Source organism: Oncorhynchus mykiss, chromosome 2 (assembly GCF_013265735.2).
Source record: "Oncorhynchus mykiss isolate Arlee chromosome 2, USDA_OmykA_1.1, whole genome shotgun sequence".
Lineage (NCBI taxonomy): Eukaryota > Metazoa > Chordata > Actinopteri > Salmoniformes > Salmonidae > Oncorhynchus > Oncorhynchus mykiss.
The window spans coordinates 69,325,991-69,343,203 of NC_048566.1; the positions used below are offsets into that span (position 1 = coordinate 69,325,991).

General features: G+C 43.0%; 2 protein-coding genes across 5 annotated transcripts; one reads left to right on the forward strand and one right to left on the reverse strand.

The window, feature by feature from the left end:
• The first annotated feature begins 116 nt into the window (after nucleotides 1–116).
• b3gnt9 (UDP-GlcNAc:betaGal beta-1,3-N-acetylglucosaminyltransferase 9) lies at nucleotides 117–6,535 on the forward strand. Of its 2 annotated transcripts, XM_021570145.2 has the most exons (3): nucleotides 117–586; nucleotides 1,133–1,190; nucleotides 1,388–6,535. In XM_021570145.2, exon 3 carries the CDS (start codon nucleotides 1,705–1,707, stop codon nucleotides 3,067–3,069), a length of 1,365 nt encoding a protein of 454 aa, XP_021425820.2. In that variant the 5' UTR covers nucleotides 117–586; nucleotides 1,133–1,190; nucleotides 1,388–1,704; the 3' UTR covers nucleotides 3,070–6,535. The 2 variants fall into 2 exon arrangements, with proteins under 2 accessions (XP_021425820.2, XP_036810349.1); XM_036954454.1 differs by lacking the exon at nucleotides 1,133–1,190.
• On the reverse strand, nucleotides 5,033–16,076 carry LOC110494832 (UPF0183 protein C16orf70 homolog). Of its 3 annotated transcripts, none has more exons than XM_036954464.1 (16): nucleotides 15,057–16,076; nucleotides 14,813–14,895; nucleotides 14,644–14,727; nucleotides 14,510–14,553; nucleotides 13,637–13,716; nucleotides 13,451–13,545; nucleotides 12,827–12,924; nucleotides 12,459–12,571; nucleotides 11,684–11,817; nucleotides 11,529–11,561; nucleotides 11,266–11,348; nucleotides 11,014–11,057; nucleotides 8,998–9,047; nucleotides 8,803–8,861; nucleotides 8,612–8,684; nucleotides 5,033–8,509 (listed from the first exon to the last, which is right to left on the reverse strand). In XM_036954464.1, the coding sequence occupies exons 1-16, from the start codon at nucleotides 15,118–15,120 to the stop codon at nucleotides 8,420–8,422; spliced, it is 1,227 nt and encodes a 408-aa protein (XP_036810359.1). In that variant the 5' UTR covers nucleotides 15,121–16,076; the 3' UTR covers nucleotides 5,033–8,419. The 3 variants fall into 3 exon arrangements, with proteins under 3 accessions (XP_036810359.1, XP_036810356.1, XP_021425843.1); XM_036954461.1 differs by having other exon boundaries at nucleotides 11,478–11,561; nucleotides 12,827–12,891; nucleotides 15,057–16,075; XM_021570168.2 differs by having other exon boundaries at nucleotides 11,478–11,561; nucleotides 15,057–16,075.
• Nucleotides 16,077–17,213: the final 1,137 nt, after the last annotated feature.

A 17,213-nucleotide genomic window follows, 5' to 3' on the forward strand; every position in this document is an offset into this window, starting at 1 on the left:
CTTAATATGTCTGTTTTTTGTTTTCATTGTAGTATTTTCATTCAAGTCTTGTTGGTTGAATGAATGTCTTCAATGTCTCTCAGGACAGATTGCTGTTAAGTGTATCCAGCTCCTAAATTGCAGCCATTTAAGACAGCTAGGGGCTAGAAGTGCATATGGTGCTGTATTGCAAGGACATCAATCACCACGATAAAAGTACAAAGTGTCTGACAAAAGAATAAGTCTGCTAGGTCCGGATCATTATGCTCCCCCCTTTCCCCTTCCTTCATATTCTTGGAGAGTCCGCTTCCAGTTGCTGCGCTGGCATCTGGCGCACAGCTGGACCAGCGACTCCCACACGTGTCACGTGACCAGTGAAATGAATACGGTTAAAATGCTGTCTTGCCAATTTTGCACGTTTTTCAAAAAGTTAACTTTACCTTACTGAGCCTCCCTCCATACACTATGTATTTTTCTCTCTCCATTTTAAACTTCGTTTTTGTTGGACCCCAGCACTGTCAGAGACTGCAGTTTTCATACAGAAACCAGATGTTCCCGGGTTTGGCAGTTGCGCTATAAATCTCTTTGGTGACTTTCATATGTTGTGGTAAGTATGATGACTGATGCGTAGATATAATACTTTGTACACATATACTGATACAATACAAACGCTGTCATTCAATATAGGGCTCCCTGTATTATGCAAATATGCAACAGTCTGGCAATTCTATGTAAATCTAATGCGTCATGGTCGGTTTTTTTCTTTTTTTACATGCGACAAAAGCTTTCCTTTGAGTTAACGCATGCATGTCCGAAAAATGATGCATTTTAAGATGCATTTTTGCCAATTATAAACTGCATGGTGAACCAATAAATAGTTACATTAGTGAAGGAGATTAAGATCGGGACATTGAGTTAGGAACACTATGTTCTAACGCCACAATAAATAATTTTCTATTTAGAAATCTTATGTAGAGTTTACATAAGATCCGACACGCCCTCATAATAGCCGAATTGACCAGATTTTTCCTATAGGAGAGGGTGGCAATGAAGTCGTTCTTCAAAATCTTTTGGAACATTTTGGTCTGGCTTAACATTTGCTTCTGAGGTGTCATTTGAACGCTAACTTGGAAACCGTGGTCAATTTCTGTAGACTACTGGGAGATGATCTGTTCTGTTCCTTTGAGGGGGCGTGTCTGCTACAGGAAAAGGTAGGAACATTCTTGCATTAGTTCTGGAAACTTGGGGAAATGAGTTTGAACTGCAGATAATTTATGAATAATAAAGTCAAAGAAAAATAAGAACAAAGTAACTGCAAATATAAAAGTAACAACAAAAAAACTTTTGTCAAATTGTGTTATTTTCCTTGTTTGTGTACAATGTAATAATGATTTATTTTCATATCTAGGACTACAGCCTGCTGAAGAGATGGAATGGAATGAATTTTGCGGACTAAAGGGAAAACCCCTCTGAGATACTGGAGTAGAAACATAAGGACTGCAGAGTGTTGGGTTACGGAGCATTATCCAGCAGGACCTCAGGGTCCCCCAGAAAACCTCTCGGGAATTGCTCTTGCATGGGTGATCACTATTGTGAACTCTTCACAGGATGCTGTATGGAGCTTTCTGATCTCAGAGATACTGAGGAAGAGGAAAATACAAATTAATGGGAAAAGAGTTGTACATTAAATCAGCCTGTGAAGGGAAATAGGTTCAGTGGGACACAATGAGGAGAATTCACATAAAAGGAGATGTTCTGTGCACCCTAATCATGTTGGGGCTACTCTGTCTGCTGTTGTATGCCCACCAATGCTTCACTCCCACCTGGGACACTTGGCACTTAGAGCAGGGCTCTACAAGCTCCCGTGCTCTTCTAGGGGCTCTACCAGAGAGCCATGTGACTAAACTGGTCCCCTCTACGCACCCAGATAAGACAAAGTGCCAGTCTGAGCCTCAGTCACATCCGAAGTACAAACTTCAGTCTAAATCCAAACCTAAGACCAAGACCAAATCTAGATCCAAGTCAAAGAAAGATGAGGGGACAAAGAAGGTTGCTCCAACAAAGGCTGCTCCTGTTTTACCCACACAACCACCTTTTGACTTTGAAGGTTACCTAAGAGATAAGGACAACCGGGACTTCAGACTGCTGATAGACCAGCCAGGGAAGTGCTCAGGTGAGCTCTACATGCTCATTACTATCAAGTCCGTAGCAGCAGACTTTGAAAGGAGGCAGGTAGTGCGGCACACCTGGGGAAGAGAGGGTGTTCTCCAGGATGGGCAGACAGTGAAGACTGTATTCCTCCTTGGGGTACCCAGGAACAAGACAGCCCTTCCTTTATGGGACCGGCTCCTTGCCTATGAGAGCCACACCTTTGGGGACATTCTCCTCTGGGACTTTGATGACACATTTTTCAACTTGACACTTAAAGAGACCCACTTCCTCCAGTGGGTGAATGGCAGCTGCTCCAATGTCCAGTTTATCTTCAAAGGTGATGCGGATGTCTACGTGAATATAGACAACATTTTGCAGATGCTGAAGGGTCAGAAGCCTGACAAGGACCTCTTTGTGGGTGACATCATCCACCACGCCCGCCCCATCCGCCGGCGCAGCAGCAAGTACTTTGTGCCTGAGTTTGTGTACGGCCAGACGATGTATCCGTCATATGCAGGAGGGGGAGGCTTTGTGATGTCCGGTCACACCGCCAGGCGGCTGAGTGGAGCGTGTCAGCAGGTAGAATTATTCCCCATCGACGATGTGTTCTTAGGCATGTGCTTAAAGAGAATCGGAGTCAAACCGTCACGCCATGAAGGTTTCCGTACTTTTGGAATTGTGCGCCCCTCTGCTGCTCCCCACCTCCAGGTGTTTGACCCTTGTTTCTACAGGGAGCTGATGGTGGTACACAGCCTGACAGTGCCACAGATCTGGCTCATGTGGAACCTGCTGCATGACCCCCAACTGAGCTGTCACAGTAACCTGGCCCCCACCCCATGGCCCTTTAAGTGGAGGGGCAAGGTACTCGGGACAACAGGACAGGACTCCGAGACTACAGTGGAACAGGACTATGATGTTACAGTGTTTGTAAAGCATTGAGGGCTTTGTGTTATGTCGATTAGAGGGACTACACTGTGAAAGAGCCATTGGGATATGGAAGCTGTGATTGAATGTTTGGTACAGTTATTTTTAGGTAACACAGTGGTTTTTGCTTAACAGTTTACAGCCATGGTAAATGTGCATTGTCTCTAGGAAACAGTTTTTTTTCCTTATCTTTTTCTTGGAAAAATCCTGGATGTAAAACCAGTTGGTAAATTTACTGTGGTGGTAATGTTTTAAAAACACCCCTGCTCAATTTAGGTACAGTATGACTTACTTTGTTTAGTTTATTGCACAGAGCCTCAATAAGGTCAATATAGATTGAAACATGTGCCAGGTTGATTTTGTGCAGTAGAATATACAGTTCAGCGTTGTAAATGAAGTATCTTTGGGTGCGTTCGTAAATTCACTCTGGCTATCTACTCCGATTTCAGAGCACTCTTGTCTGAGTGTGTCAGAGCGCAGAATAACTGGTGAATTTACGAATACTCAACACCCGTTGAATATGGCCGGCGTCAGTAAACGTCGGCAAAAATGTAATTAGATTGTTTCCAGCAGCACAGTTACAGTCACCTACACTCTGGATAGTTCTGCTAGAGCGAGTAAAATGGTTAGAGTGAGGTGTTCTCTAATTTGTGTCTGAAAGTAGCTAGCAAGCTCTGAAGCGCCACGCTCTGAATTTACGAACGGACAATCTGACAACGCTCTGAATTTACGAATCCAGATTGAATTTACGAACACACCCTTTGTGTGTGATTACACATCAGATGATACATGTAGGTAGACTTGAATCTGAAATGAAGGGAGACAAACTCAATGCATCAACTGTAGCTGTGGCAGGAAGTCCCCAATGGACCTCATTATATATATCCTGAACAAAAATATAAATGCAACAATTTCAAAGAAATGTTGTCCCACTCCTCTTCAATGGCTGTGCGAAGTTGCTGGTATCTTTGCATTCAAATTGCCATTGATAAATGCAATTGTGTTTGTTGTCTGTAGCTTATGCCTGCCCAAATCATAACCCCATCGCCACCAGGGGGCACTCTGCTCACAATGTTGACATCAGCAAACCACTCACCAACACAACGCCATAAATGTGGTCTGCGATTGTAAGGCCGGTTGGACGTACTGCCAAATTCTCTAAAACGATGTTGGAGGCGGCTTATGATAGAGAAATTAACATTCAATTATCTGGCAACAGCTCTGGTGGACATTGCTGCAGTCAGCATGCCAATTGCGCACTCCCTCAAAACTTGAGACATCTGTGGCATTGTGTTGTGTGGCAAAACTTTACACTGGCCTTTTTATTGGCACCAGCACAAGGTGCACCTGTGTAATGATCATGCTGTTTAATCAGCTTCTTGATGTGCCACACCTGTCAGGTGGATGGATTATCTTGGCAAAGGAGAAATGCTCACTAACAGGGGTATAAACAAATTTGTGCACAACATTTTAGAGAAATAAGCTGTTTCTGCATATGGAACATTTCTGGGATCTTATATTTCAGCTCATGAAACATGGGACCAACACTTTACATGTTGCATTTATATTTTTGTTCAGTGTAGTTCCAGAAATCTTTCTTAGAAACTTTCCAACAGAGGTACAGTTTTCATATTCATGAATGTTATGTGCACAGCACCTACTTTTTTAGTTCACAATTAGCTACACTGAAGATGACAATCACCAAGCAACAAACCAAAGCCCAGAGTAAACCCTGAACAGTTGAGTGTGGTGTGCTTTCATTTACAATACTTCTGATAATCAGAATCCTTACATGCTGTTTCTTTTTAAACTTGTTATGTTCAGCTATACCTCCAACTGTAGTCCAAATGCTGTAAGTAGACGACATGCTGTTGATATCAAAATGTAAAGCAATCAGTTAACACTGAAATTGTCCCTGGTGGAAAACATGTGCATGTACTGCTTTTTTGTTCTTTAAAAAGAAAAAAATACAGCTCAAGACTTTTGTCATATTTATTACATCAACATTTTCATATCCTTTTTGTACACACAGTAACAGGATTTTTTTTAAATGAACAAAATTCAGAATGAGCAATTTTATCAAATTCAAATGTTGAGTTTGACAGTAGATTCTATGAGGAGCTCATCTTAATCACAGCATTCCTGCATCATTCAGGAGCATTGTGCAAGCTTTAAGCAGACCGTTCTGATTCACCGTAGCAACAGTTATTGCTTTTTATGACATGCTTGATAATGTTGATCTACATGTTCTTTATTGTACAGAAGTAACGTTATCCAAAATATGACACCAGATTCCAATTCATTTGATTCACATGTTGAATTAAGGATAACTCCCATTTCCAGAACTGGGTTAAATTGACTGAATCCACCTAAAATAACTACTTTGGGGAATGGGGATAAAACATACAATATAAAGGGAGACAATACATAGCATTAATAGAGTATTAAACTCAACTGAAGTTGTTCATTTATAATTACAGTCTTAATTACAGTCATTAATTCAATCCAATGCAAAAATAGGATCAATTGAGAGGAAATAAAACAGGCAAAGCCAACAGCTGAAAAGGAAGCATTCCCTTTCTCCTGGCATTTAAAACAAGATCTATGTCCACCTGAGATTGGGCTAACACAGCCCAGCTCATGCTCAGCAGTAACATTCCAGTAACGTTACCACAACATCAGTTGTGTTGCATTTGTTTGCTCGCTAATATAAATGCAAACTCATCTACAGTGAGTTATATCAGATGCAACAAATGTACCCGGCCGGGATTGCATTGCATTGTATTGGAACTCCAACAACCAGTGTGTGTAGCTCAGGTCATGAAGGGTTGGCCGGTGGTGACGGTCAGACTGATGTTAAAACCATAGTCTTGCTATGAGATGTTCAGTGATATACATGTTTCTGTGTCCAGCAACTAGAACAAACCAAAACAATGTATTGTGTATTGTGCAAATCTTCCAATCAGAACACCAGGGGTTGTTGAGATGAGGATTAGCCCTTCATGACTGAGCTCAGGACCTGCACTGTACATCAAGTCTTTATTCTACAATTTGTCATGTTTTTCTTGGAGCAAGAGGGAAATGATGGCGTATGGGTGACACTCAGTTGATCATGTTAGCTCATCATGCTCAGTCATACTCAATGCTGTTCAATAGTTTCATTTACAGAAAGAAGTCAAGACAGGCTTGGTGGGAAATGAGGCACAACGTTAACAAAGGATTGTAGCTTTTTTGTTGTTGTATACTACTTGAACAAAGCAAAGGGGTATAATTTTAACAACAACAGCAGTACAGGCTTTTTTCATCGCAACTCATGAAACAAGTCAATGTAACAGAATAAACAATGCCCATGTAATACGCCTGCATCACACGCTGCAAAGATGAGGGCTGGTCTGAGTGGGGCTGACAGGCAAACCAGCCACCTGTGACAGAACAACAACACGAACAATACCTCTGTTCTAGCACCAGTACATGATCAACCCACTATAACAGGGCGACTGACCACACACACACACATCCAGGGGTTCTAAACAGAGTGTACAGGGCTACCTTCCCTATCCATCTTTGTCTCTGATTTATCCTATCTTCAGCATCGGTCTCTAGTACTAATAGTGGTTAAAGCTGAGCTATAGAGATGAAGGACCCATTCAGGCCCAGGGTTAAGGAGCCAGACAGTGTTCTCTCCACTAGGGGGGGGAGACAATAAACAGAATTCCTATGTAATAGAAGTGTCGCGTCTGGCGTGTGCTCTGACCTTAAAACAATTCAGGCCCACATCGTACCATTATCTTAAAATGACAAGCCAAAAGAAAAGGGCACACTATTTACAAATCTGTACAAACATCGAACACCAGAAGAGACTGCTACACATATAGAAGACATCTTGGTTAGAGTAAAAACTGAACGATAAAAGATCTGCACTAAAAAGCACAAAGCAATTATAAAGAACATATATTCAAGAAGTACTAAGATGAGAACAAGATTATGGTTCTGGGGCCTGCAATAAAAAATTATCTTGCTTTAGGAGGGAATGTCAGCTCTTCTAGGCAAGAGGTCAAGTTGACAACAAACTAAAATGACAGTAACTTAAAACATGCTAAAACATCTTTGGCTAAAATGTTGGCAAATTAACAAAACAAATGATAATGACTGACAGCAATGATGAAGTACATCTAAAGGGTTTAGCTGGACTCATTTAGATATCTATTGTGAATAGAAAAAGAGATCAGGGAAATGGATGGAGAAAGGGAGCAATGATGAGAACACATGGGGGGGGGGGGGGGGGGAGGTTGTAAAGGACAGTGGTAGCAGTGGATGTTGGAGGAGATGGTGTACATCTGGAAGGAAGGAAGCATGGCTTTTCAGGTGACAGAGGAGCAGGAGCCTTTCCTCAGTCATCACTAATGGAAACAAAATACACAATCCGCAGTGGATAGGAGACAAGAATCAAGTAAATATGGTGTATCTTAGTGCAAATGTCAAAACCAATGTTTTTATCGTTCCATGCAAAAACACAAAATAAACTATACATGTATTTGGTGCTTCACTGCCTTGCAATAGGAGGTGGCTTATGCTGTGGACTTGGTCATGGCATGAGTGTATGAATGTGTGTGTGTGGGCCAGTATGTGTGTGTTTGTTCATGTACCAAGACAGTACCCCTCACAGCATGCAAAGCACTAGGACACTCCAAGGTGTGGCCAGTTTGTGCTTGGAATCTTAAAAATAAAAACTATGTTCATGCAATTGTTTGTTTGTGTGTGCATGCATTGGTTTATGTCGATGTGCATGCATGGTTGTTTCTGTATATGTCTGTGTATGAAATGATGTACGTAATGTGTTAGTGCTGCAGATGAGCCTGCATCCATATGCATGTGTTTTAAAATCGGTAACATGAACATATAGTGGAGAAAGGATTGAAATGGCCTTGGTGTCTGTGGCAGGCTTTTGGTATCTGTTTCTGATGTATGTTAATCATGTATTAACATTTTTTTTAAACTACAGCATGCATGCAGGTGCTCATTTGTGTAAGCAGGTGAGCATTTGTTTCTGCTCACAGGCATACAAATGTACACTGTCAACACATCTAACAAGTGTTCTGATGATGAAGAGCATTGGGACAGGGTCAGTCAGAGGGAGAAGGGATAATGGCTGCCGTAAGGCTCCTAGCAGGACCCTGCATGAGGCGCCCGTCACACAGGGGCAGATGGGTCCAGAGGAGCTTCTAGCGGGCCTCTCTGGTGTGAAGATGGCAGTGGCTGAGACAGAGAGTACACTGCTGATCAGCCCAGGGCTGGTGTGGAGCGGTGGGGAGACAGCCCTCAGGCCGGGTATGGGTTGGGGTCTGGGGCGCCAGTGGGATGCTGTTCAGTGGCCGATGGCCTCGGTTCTGGCCCTGCTGCTGGGTCTGGGGGCTCCGTACAGGGTCACTGAAGCTATGTGGTTGTTCTGCATCACCTGGGTTCAGACACATACCGTACATAGTTTACATACATCCAGGCCTTTGGACTTCTCAATCTAATACAGTCATCACGCGACCCACACACCAAGTGTTCTTACCTCAAAGATCATTCGCTGTAGTCCAAAACAGAAGGTAGAGCCGAAGGGATTGGTGTTATTTGCCGAGGATGACCTGTGAAATACGTCGTTTTTTACACCTTTTTGTTAACTGCAGGGCCAGCAGTCAGATGTCCAGTGAAAATGTTTCAACTGACAGAAGTCATGTAAATTATAACCCAGGCATCTCTTACCTGTGGAGCACGACAGGCTTCTCCATGGGGTGTCCAAGCAGCTCCTGAATCTGATCCCACTATGGGAGAAACAACCATAGTCAGTCAGAAGAACACAAACTTCGTCTGAAGTAGCTATAACATTCACCCATAGTTGCTCTTTTCACTACTCTTGAGTGAGCTAGGCAAAGACTGAGCAGTGTAGGCATGTCTGACCTTGCTGTAGGTAGTGAGGGTGCAGTCCTCCCCCTGAGCGGCAGCACCTTCTGAAAGGCAGACAGGGATACGTGAGGAGACAGACAGGGATACGTGAGGAGACAGACAGGGATACGTGAGGAGACAGACAGGGATACGTGAGGAGACAGACAGGGATACGTGAGGAGACAGACAGGGATACGTGAGGAGACAGACAGGGATACGTGAGGAGACAGATAGGGATACAGTGCCTTGCGAAAGTATTCGGCCCCCTTGAACTTTGCGACCTTTTGCCACATTTCAGGCTTCAAACATAAAGATATAAAACTGTATTTTTTTGTGAAGAATCAACAACAAGTGGGACACAATCATGAAGTGGAACGACATTTATTGGATATTTCAAACTTTTTTAACAAATCAAAAACTGAAAAATTGTGCGTGCAGAATTATTCAGCCCCCTTAAGTTAATACTTTGTAGCGCCACCTTTTGCTGCGATTACAGCTGTAAGTCGCTTGGGGTATGTCTCTATCAGTTTTGCACATCGAGAGACAGAAAATGTTTTCCCATTCCTCCTTGCAAAACAGCTCGAGCTCAGTGAGGTTGGATGGAGAGCATTTGTGAACAGCAGTTTTCAGTTCTTTCCACAGATTCTCGATTGGATTCAGGTCTGGACTTTGACTTGGCCATTCTAACACCTGGATATGTTTATTTTTCAACCATTCCATTGTAGATTTTGCTTTATGTTTTGGATCATTGTCTTGTTGGAAGACAAATCCCCGTCCCAGTCTCAGGTCTTTTGCAGACTCCATCAGGTTTTCTTCCAGAATGGTCCTGTATTTGGCTCCATCCATCTTCCCATCAATTTTAACCATCTTCCCTGTCCCTGCTGAAGAAAAGCAGGCCCAAACCATGATGCTGCCACCACCATGTTTGACAGTGGGGATGGTGTGTTCAGCTGTGTTGCTTTTACGCCAAACATAACGTTTTGCATTGCTGCCAAAAAGTTCAATTTTGGTTTCATCTGACCAGAGCACCTTCTTCCACATGTTTGGCGTGTCTCCCAGGTAACTTGTGGCAAACTTTAAACAACCCTTTTTATGGATATCTTTAAGAAATGGCTTTCTTCTTGCCACTCTTCCATAAAGGCCAGATTTGTGCAATATACGACTGATTGTTGTCCTATGGACAGAGTCTCCCACCTCAGCTGTAGATCTCTGCAGTTCATCCAGAGTGATCATGGGCCTCTTGGCTGCATCTCTGATCAGTCTTCTCCTTGTATGAGCTGAAAGTTTAGAGGAACGGCCAGGTCTTGGTAGATTTGCAGTGGTCTGATACTCCTTCCATTTCAATATTATCGCTCGCACAGTGCTCCTTGGGATGTTTAAAGCTTGGGAAATATTTTTGTATCCAAATCCGGCTTTAAACTTCTTCACAACAGTATCTCGGACCTGCCTGGTGTGTTCCTTGTTCTTCATGATGCTCTCTGCGCTTTTAACGGACCTCTGAGACTATCACAGTGCAGGTGCATTTATACGGAGACTTGATTACACACAGGTGGATTGTATTTATCATCATTAGTCATTTAGGTCAACATTGGATCATTCAGAGATCCTCACTGAACTTCTGGAGAGAGTTTGCTGCACTGAAAGTAAAGGGGCTGAATAATTTTGCACGCCCAATTTTTCAGTTTTTGATTTGTTAAAAAAGTTTGAAATATCCAATAAATGTCGTTCCACTTCATTATTGTGTCCCACTTGTTGTTGATTCTTCACAAAAACATACAGTTTTATATCTTTATGTTTGAAGCCTGAAATGTGGCAAAAGGTCGCAAAGTTCAAGGGGGCCGAATACTTTCGCAAGGCACTGTACGTGAGGAGACAGACAGGGATACGTGAGGAGACAGACAGGGATACGTGAGGAGACAGACAGGGATACGTGAGGAGACAGACAGGGATACGTGAGGAGACAGACAGGGATACGTGAGGAGACAGACAGAGTTTACCAAATACAAAGAAAATGCTGATTAGAAAACTCACCTTTCTTGATGACAAGTGGAATCTTGAAATCGCATCGATGATATCTATTGTTGAGAGAGACAGTTACGTGTTACTGAGTGTAGTGAACAGCACTCCTGTGACTAAATTACTTCACCACTAAGGAGTTTAATAGCCTCTTTTGGCTCTACTGGAAATAATTTATTCAAATGGATCATATGTCTGAAAATGGTATACTTCAGCCAAGGACCAATGAGGTGCCAGCTGTCTTAACTGAAGCAGAGAGAGGCTTACATGTTGAAATTGTAATGGCCGGGGAAGTTAGTATGAAGGACAAACTTCTTCACCAGGTGTGTGCTAGAATCAAAGAGTAAGTCCTGGAAAAAAACAAAAAGGGACCAATCAAACAGTGTTAAAAAACAAGCAACATCCTACATTGAGCTTTAATGTCAACATAATTAAGGCAAGCCCTCTCTAACAACCCCCCATGGAACATCAATACCCACCACCCCCAGGGTGAAGTAGTTGAAGAAGTAGTCATTGCATTTGGACGGGACCTGCTTGTGAGGTGACGGAGAGTGGATCTTCATCTGAAACAGGAAACCCAAACATGAAGAGAGCTTGTTTATCAACATAGAGAGGACCATATCAACTGCTGAAAGGAGCAGGTCAAGGGAAAGAAAGAGACAGGAAGCAGAGTAGAGGGCCAAACCTTGTCTTCAGACTTGTAGAATACTTTGTGTGGTGAGCCCAGAGCGCTCAGCACATCCTGACAGGAGTCTCCAAAGTAAATGTTCCTCTCCACGGCACGCACCTTGGCATCAGCCATCACCCCGGGCCCACATCCTGAGGATAGGAAGACCACTCATTACGCAAGTGTTGTCTCTGGTGTTGCAAAACTCTTGGAGCACATCTTCCTCTCAGGTGTTTCATTAGGACTGTATATCATACATCAAACCACAGAGACAAACAAAACAGCTGGTCTAAGGAGACACATCTAAACACTGAGAGATTGATGAGGGCCTATTTTGATAGACCTCCTCCCCATCTAATAACGGGTGTAGTAGGTCATTTGTTTAGCTCAGCCTCCCTAGAGGAGGGGCATGTCAGAGGTGATATATGGTGACGAGATTAACAGGCTAATGTGTGGACTGAAGAGAGCATGGAATGTGATAGACCTGAGGGACTGACAGGAAAGCATTATATTGTAGCTCCAGACCATGAGGCTCTATTACAGCCATTACAACAGTACTGGAGGAATTAATTAATTAAAGGGAGGAAGAGAAGAGTAGCCTGATCCAATTAGAATTGAGGACTGATTGCGCTACAGGAGGAAAATACCTACTTCCTCTAGTCCCTTCAGTGGCATGTACTCAGGAAGCCTCAAAAGGAATACCAACCTGAACCGATTTAGCTTGAATTCCACAGTTCTGATGGTGTTGTACTCATGGGACACGAGTGGGTTCAAATGTCCCCTTGCTAAGTACCTGCAGTGAGGAGGCGAAGTCTCAGACCAAGTGGCCCCACCCCATCCCTCAGCACATCCACACACTCTGCATAAACGTTGCCAAGGAAACAGGCAAGGGGCATCACTGGGGCCCTGAGGAACGACAGAGTGAGTCATAGTCAGGTCATTACAAATTCATGTTTCTCTCTCAATACTTAATAATAAGTATTTAGATAACTCAAATGCATCAGATTTAAACCTAATCATATTCAAATGAGATTTACATCTGAGTAAACAAGCTCACCAAACACACAGTATTTTCCCCTTCACCCTATCCTCCATCTCCCCATAAACTTGCTATGCTCAACCATTATTCCAGGTGTGCTTGTGAATACATTGTGTTCTTACTTGGTGTCCTGTAGGTTGTTCCCAGCGGAGATGTACATCCGTTTCACTGTGGCCCCGTGTGGAATCTGCAGGGAGGCCAAGCCATGGGCAAAGTTAGGCTGTCAAAGCAAAACAACTGGGAGTAGACTGGCGTGTGCATTTCAACAGCTCATATTCAATACATGGATATACAAGTACTCACATCAAAAGCTTTATAACAACGTATTTTCATAATAAAGACATAGTGAGTAATTTTCGGGGCCAATTTGTTTTGTATTCCAGCATTACCAAATTCTTCAAAACCAAATACTCATGCTGTATTGGTAATGAAGTATGTACATTTGTTTGTTCATTGCCAAAGTGTCGAAAAGAGGTACGGGGGTTCTCATTATCGCTAACAGAAATAATTTTCTAAGGCAAAAAGACGAGTTCTTTATCTGGTAAACAAGGTCTATGAGGGGTTGTCGGCCAGGCAAAGTAATGCACAGAAAATCAGTGAGGGAAACCAGTAAGGTTTGAACAAGAAGAGCAAGTTATGGAAGACAGTTGCTGTGTAGCAGCTATGTCAAACAGGGTTAACCATAAAGCCAGTCAGAAAAACAGCACACTAGGGATAAATATAGCAGGGTAAGGTAATAGTCTCACCTCATACTTGGGAGCTTCATTCCATGAGTCAAGCTGGAAGGAGAAGGAGAGTCCTCGAAAGTTCAGGTGGAACAGTTGCTCTGCAGCATTGTATACTGGGGAGTGAGGAAAACATGGTCAAACACAACAAGCCTTGCAGCATTCCACAGTACTATCAATAAGACAAAAAGTTGTATCTTCCCTTACCTCCAGGGTGTGTGGCGCCAAAGGACTGATCAATCTGCTCTATGGTGGGTGCTATAGCCTGAGTATTGAAATGTACTCCACTGCAAGACAATGACAATTTAGGCCTAGATACTATAACAGTATATGTAGTAGCACAAAATCCCACATCCAACACAAGCTGAACAATTTGCAAAACAAGTTATTCTCATGGACCACAACAAACTATTCCAGTCTGACAAACTGTCAGATACACTACATGACCAAAAGTATGTGGAAACCGGCTCGTCAAACATCTCATTCCAAAATCATGGGCATTAATATGGAGTTGGTCCCCCCTTTGCTGCTATAACAGCGTCCCCTCTTCTGGGAAGGCTTTCCACTAGATGTTGGAACATTGCTGTGGGGACTTGCTTTCCATCAGCCACAAGAGCATTAGTGAGGTCAGGTGATTAGGCTTGCCTCGCAGTCAGTATTCAAACTCATCCCAAAGGTGTTTGATGGGGTTGAGGTCATCAGGGCTCTGTGCAGGCCAGTCAAGTTATTCCACACCGATCTTGATAGACCATTTCTAACAACACTTACAGTTGACCGGGGCAGCTCTAGCAGGGCAGAAATTTGACAAACTGATTGTTGGAAAGGTGGCATCCTATGACGGTGCCAGATCACTGAGTCGCTGAGCTCTTCAGTAAGGCCATTCTACTGCCAATGTTTGTATATAGAGATTGCATGGCTGTGTGCTCGATTTTATACACCTGTCAGCAACGGATATGGCTGAAATAGCCAAATCCACTCATTTGAAGGGGTGTCCACATAATTTTGTATATATAGTGAATACATTTGCTATGACAACTCCAGTCACACTGGTATTAGCACAAGGAACTAGAGATCACTCACCAGTATTTCAATTTAACTTTGCTCAAGTCGTATACTTCAATCACCTAAACATGAGTAATGAGAGACTTGATAAGTCAACATAGACAGCCTTATTGTCTGTAGCGCCATGATCAACCAGAGCATGTCTCCCTCACCTTCAGTCTCTGGTTACAGGCACCAAACAGCAGTTTAATTCCATCCTGAGTCAAGTTGAGTATGAGGTCATGACTAAGTGGTGTCTAGAAGCACAGAAACATAACATACCATTTCAATGGACAGCCCACACCCTATATCACACACAATAGTAGTTAACTAATCTCTTACTTGTTCACTGTAAAGAACCTGGACATTCTTGATGATGCGGCAGTGTTTCTGTAAAATGGAAATGGCCTGGGCCAATGGCATCCCTGTGACAAGAACATGGACAATATGTTAAGAGATTGCTTTTAGTTCTCATTTACAAATGACAAACAAACATTAAAAACAACTTACTGGGAAAACATGCATGTTAGTTGAGGTGTGTGGTAGGTTGAAGAAATACCCAATAGTCTCTCCAGGAGTCACTTACCTAACGCGAATTCCCATTGTTCATTTCCTAAAGATCTTTCAGGAACAACTTCCAGATCCAGCATTGGCAAGTAGGGAGAAGGACTTTCAACAAGGTTCTCTGCCTGAACTGGACCTTTCTTTAATACTAAACTGCCTAATCCTCTTCTTAAACACTCCTATTGTTTCTATACAACATTAAGTTAACACAATAAATACTTAATTCATAAACAATACGGCTTTACATAAAACACCATGAAATACATTGACAGCGGGACAAATGGTACGTTCTCAGAGACCAAGACACAAAATATTTAGCGACGAGCGATTACTGTTAGCATATGAAGTGATCCTTGCTGACAAGTAGCTAGCATACAGGAATTGCGCAACCAACTTGCTACGTTACACACAAAGCCAACTGAGACTTAGGTTGGTGGTTGACATGTACGTTAGCTAGTTCTACCAACAGGTCGCAGATGAGCTGACTGACTGAGTGATGCGCAAATGACGACCACACAACAACTAGACTGAAGTCTTTCCACACTCGTCACTATCTAAAGATCTCAGCTGTCTCGCTTATGATCAGACTATACAGGACAACTCAGCGGCTTGACAACAATTGTCGGTAACTTGTAGTTATGCTAGCTAGCTATCGTTAACATTATTTAGCTCCCCTGTAACGTTATTGTAATCGATATTCACTCACAATTATAAACAAATATAAAACGATCTTCAAAAAGACGAAACCAAACACTGCAGCTTTGTCTGGCACAACATAAACAAAGAACGTCTCAAAGCGTTGACTAACGTCAGCTACGTTGCTATTTTCTTCATTATCGAAAACTCAATAGCAATACAGGCAGCTATGAATTGAAATTACAACCGTGTCACTTTGCTAATATTCAAAGTCCACCGAATTCCTTTTATCGCTTGATGTGTCTTTATAATGAATTGAAGAGAAGGACTAAAAACTCTCCACAAACAACAGCAACTTCCATCAAAACACCTCCAGTATCAGCTGATTATTCAACTTCCTGTGCATCGCGAAGAAACACCCACTTCCTGGTCAGCTGACCAAATGGGAGGTTCTGCCGAATTTTGTTCAACATACACTACATGACCAAAAGTATGTGGACACCTGTTCGTCGAACATCTCATTCCAAAGTCATCGGTATTAAGGAGTTGGTCGCACCTTTGCTGCTATAACAGCCTCCACTCTTCTGGGAAGTCTTTCCACTAGAAGTGGGAACATTTCTCCTGGAACTTTTTAATTTTTTGTATTTAAATAGGACAAGTTCTTATTTACAATGACGGCCTACCCCGGACGACGCTGGGCCAATTGTGCGCTGCCCTATGGGACATCACGCCCGGATGTGATTCCGGCCTGGATTCAGACCTGGTACTGCAGTGACTCCTCTTGTACTGAGATGAGAGATGAGAGATGAGATGTCTTTGACCACTGCGCCAAATGCTTCCATTCAGCCACAAGAGCATTAGTGAGGTCGGGCACTGACGTAGGGTGATTACGCAGTCGACGTTCCAATTCATCCCAAAGGTGTTCGATGGGGCTGAGGTCAGGGCCCTGTGCAGGTCAGTCAAGTTCTTTCACACTGATCTTGACAAACCATTCATGTATGGACCTCGCTTTGGGCACTGGGGCATTGACTTGCACGGGGACCATTCTCAAACTGTTGCCACAAAGTTGGAAGCACAGAATCTTCTAGAATGTCATTGTATGCTATAGCGTTAAGATTTCCCTTCACTGGAACTAAGCTGCCTGAACCATGAAAAACAGCCCCAGACCATTATTCCTCCACTACCAAACTTTACAGTTGGCACTATGTATTGGGGCAGGTAGCATTCTCCTGGCATCCACCAAACTCAGATTCATCCGTCGGCCTGCCAGATGGTGAAGCTTGATTTATCACTCCAGAGATGGCGTTTCCACTGCTCCAGAGTCCAATGGTGGCAAGCTTTACACCTCTCCAGATGTTGCTTGACATCGCGTATAATCTTAGGCTTATGTGCAGCTGCTCGGCCTTGGAAACCCATTTCATGAAGCACCCGAAAAACAGTTATTGTGCTGAAGTTGCTTCCAGAGGCAGTTTGGAACTCGGTAGTGAGTATTGCAACCGAGGACAGACGTTTTTTATGCTCCATGCTCTTCAGCACTCTGCGG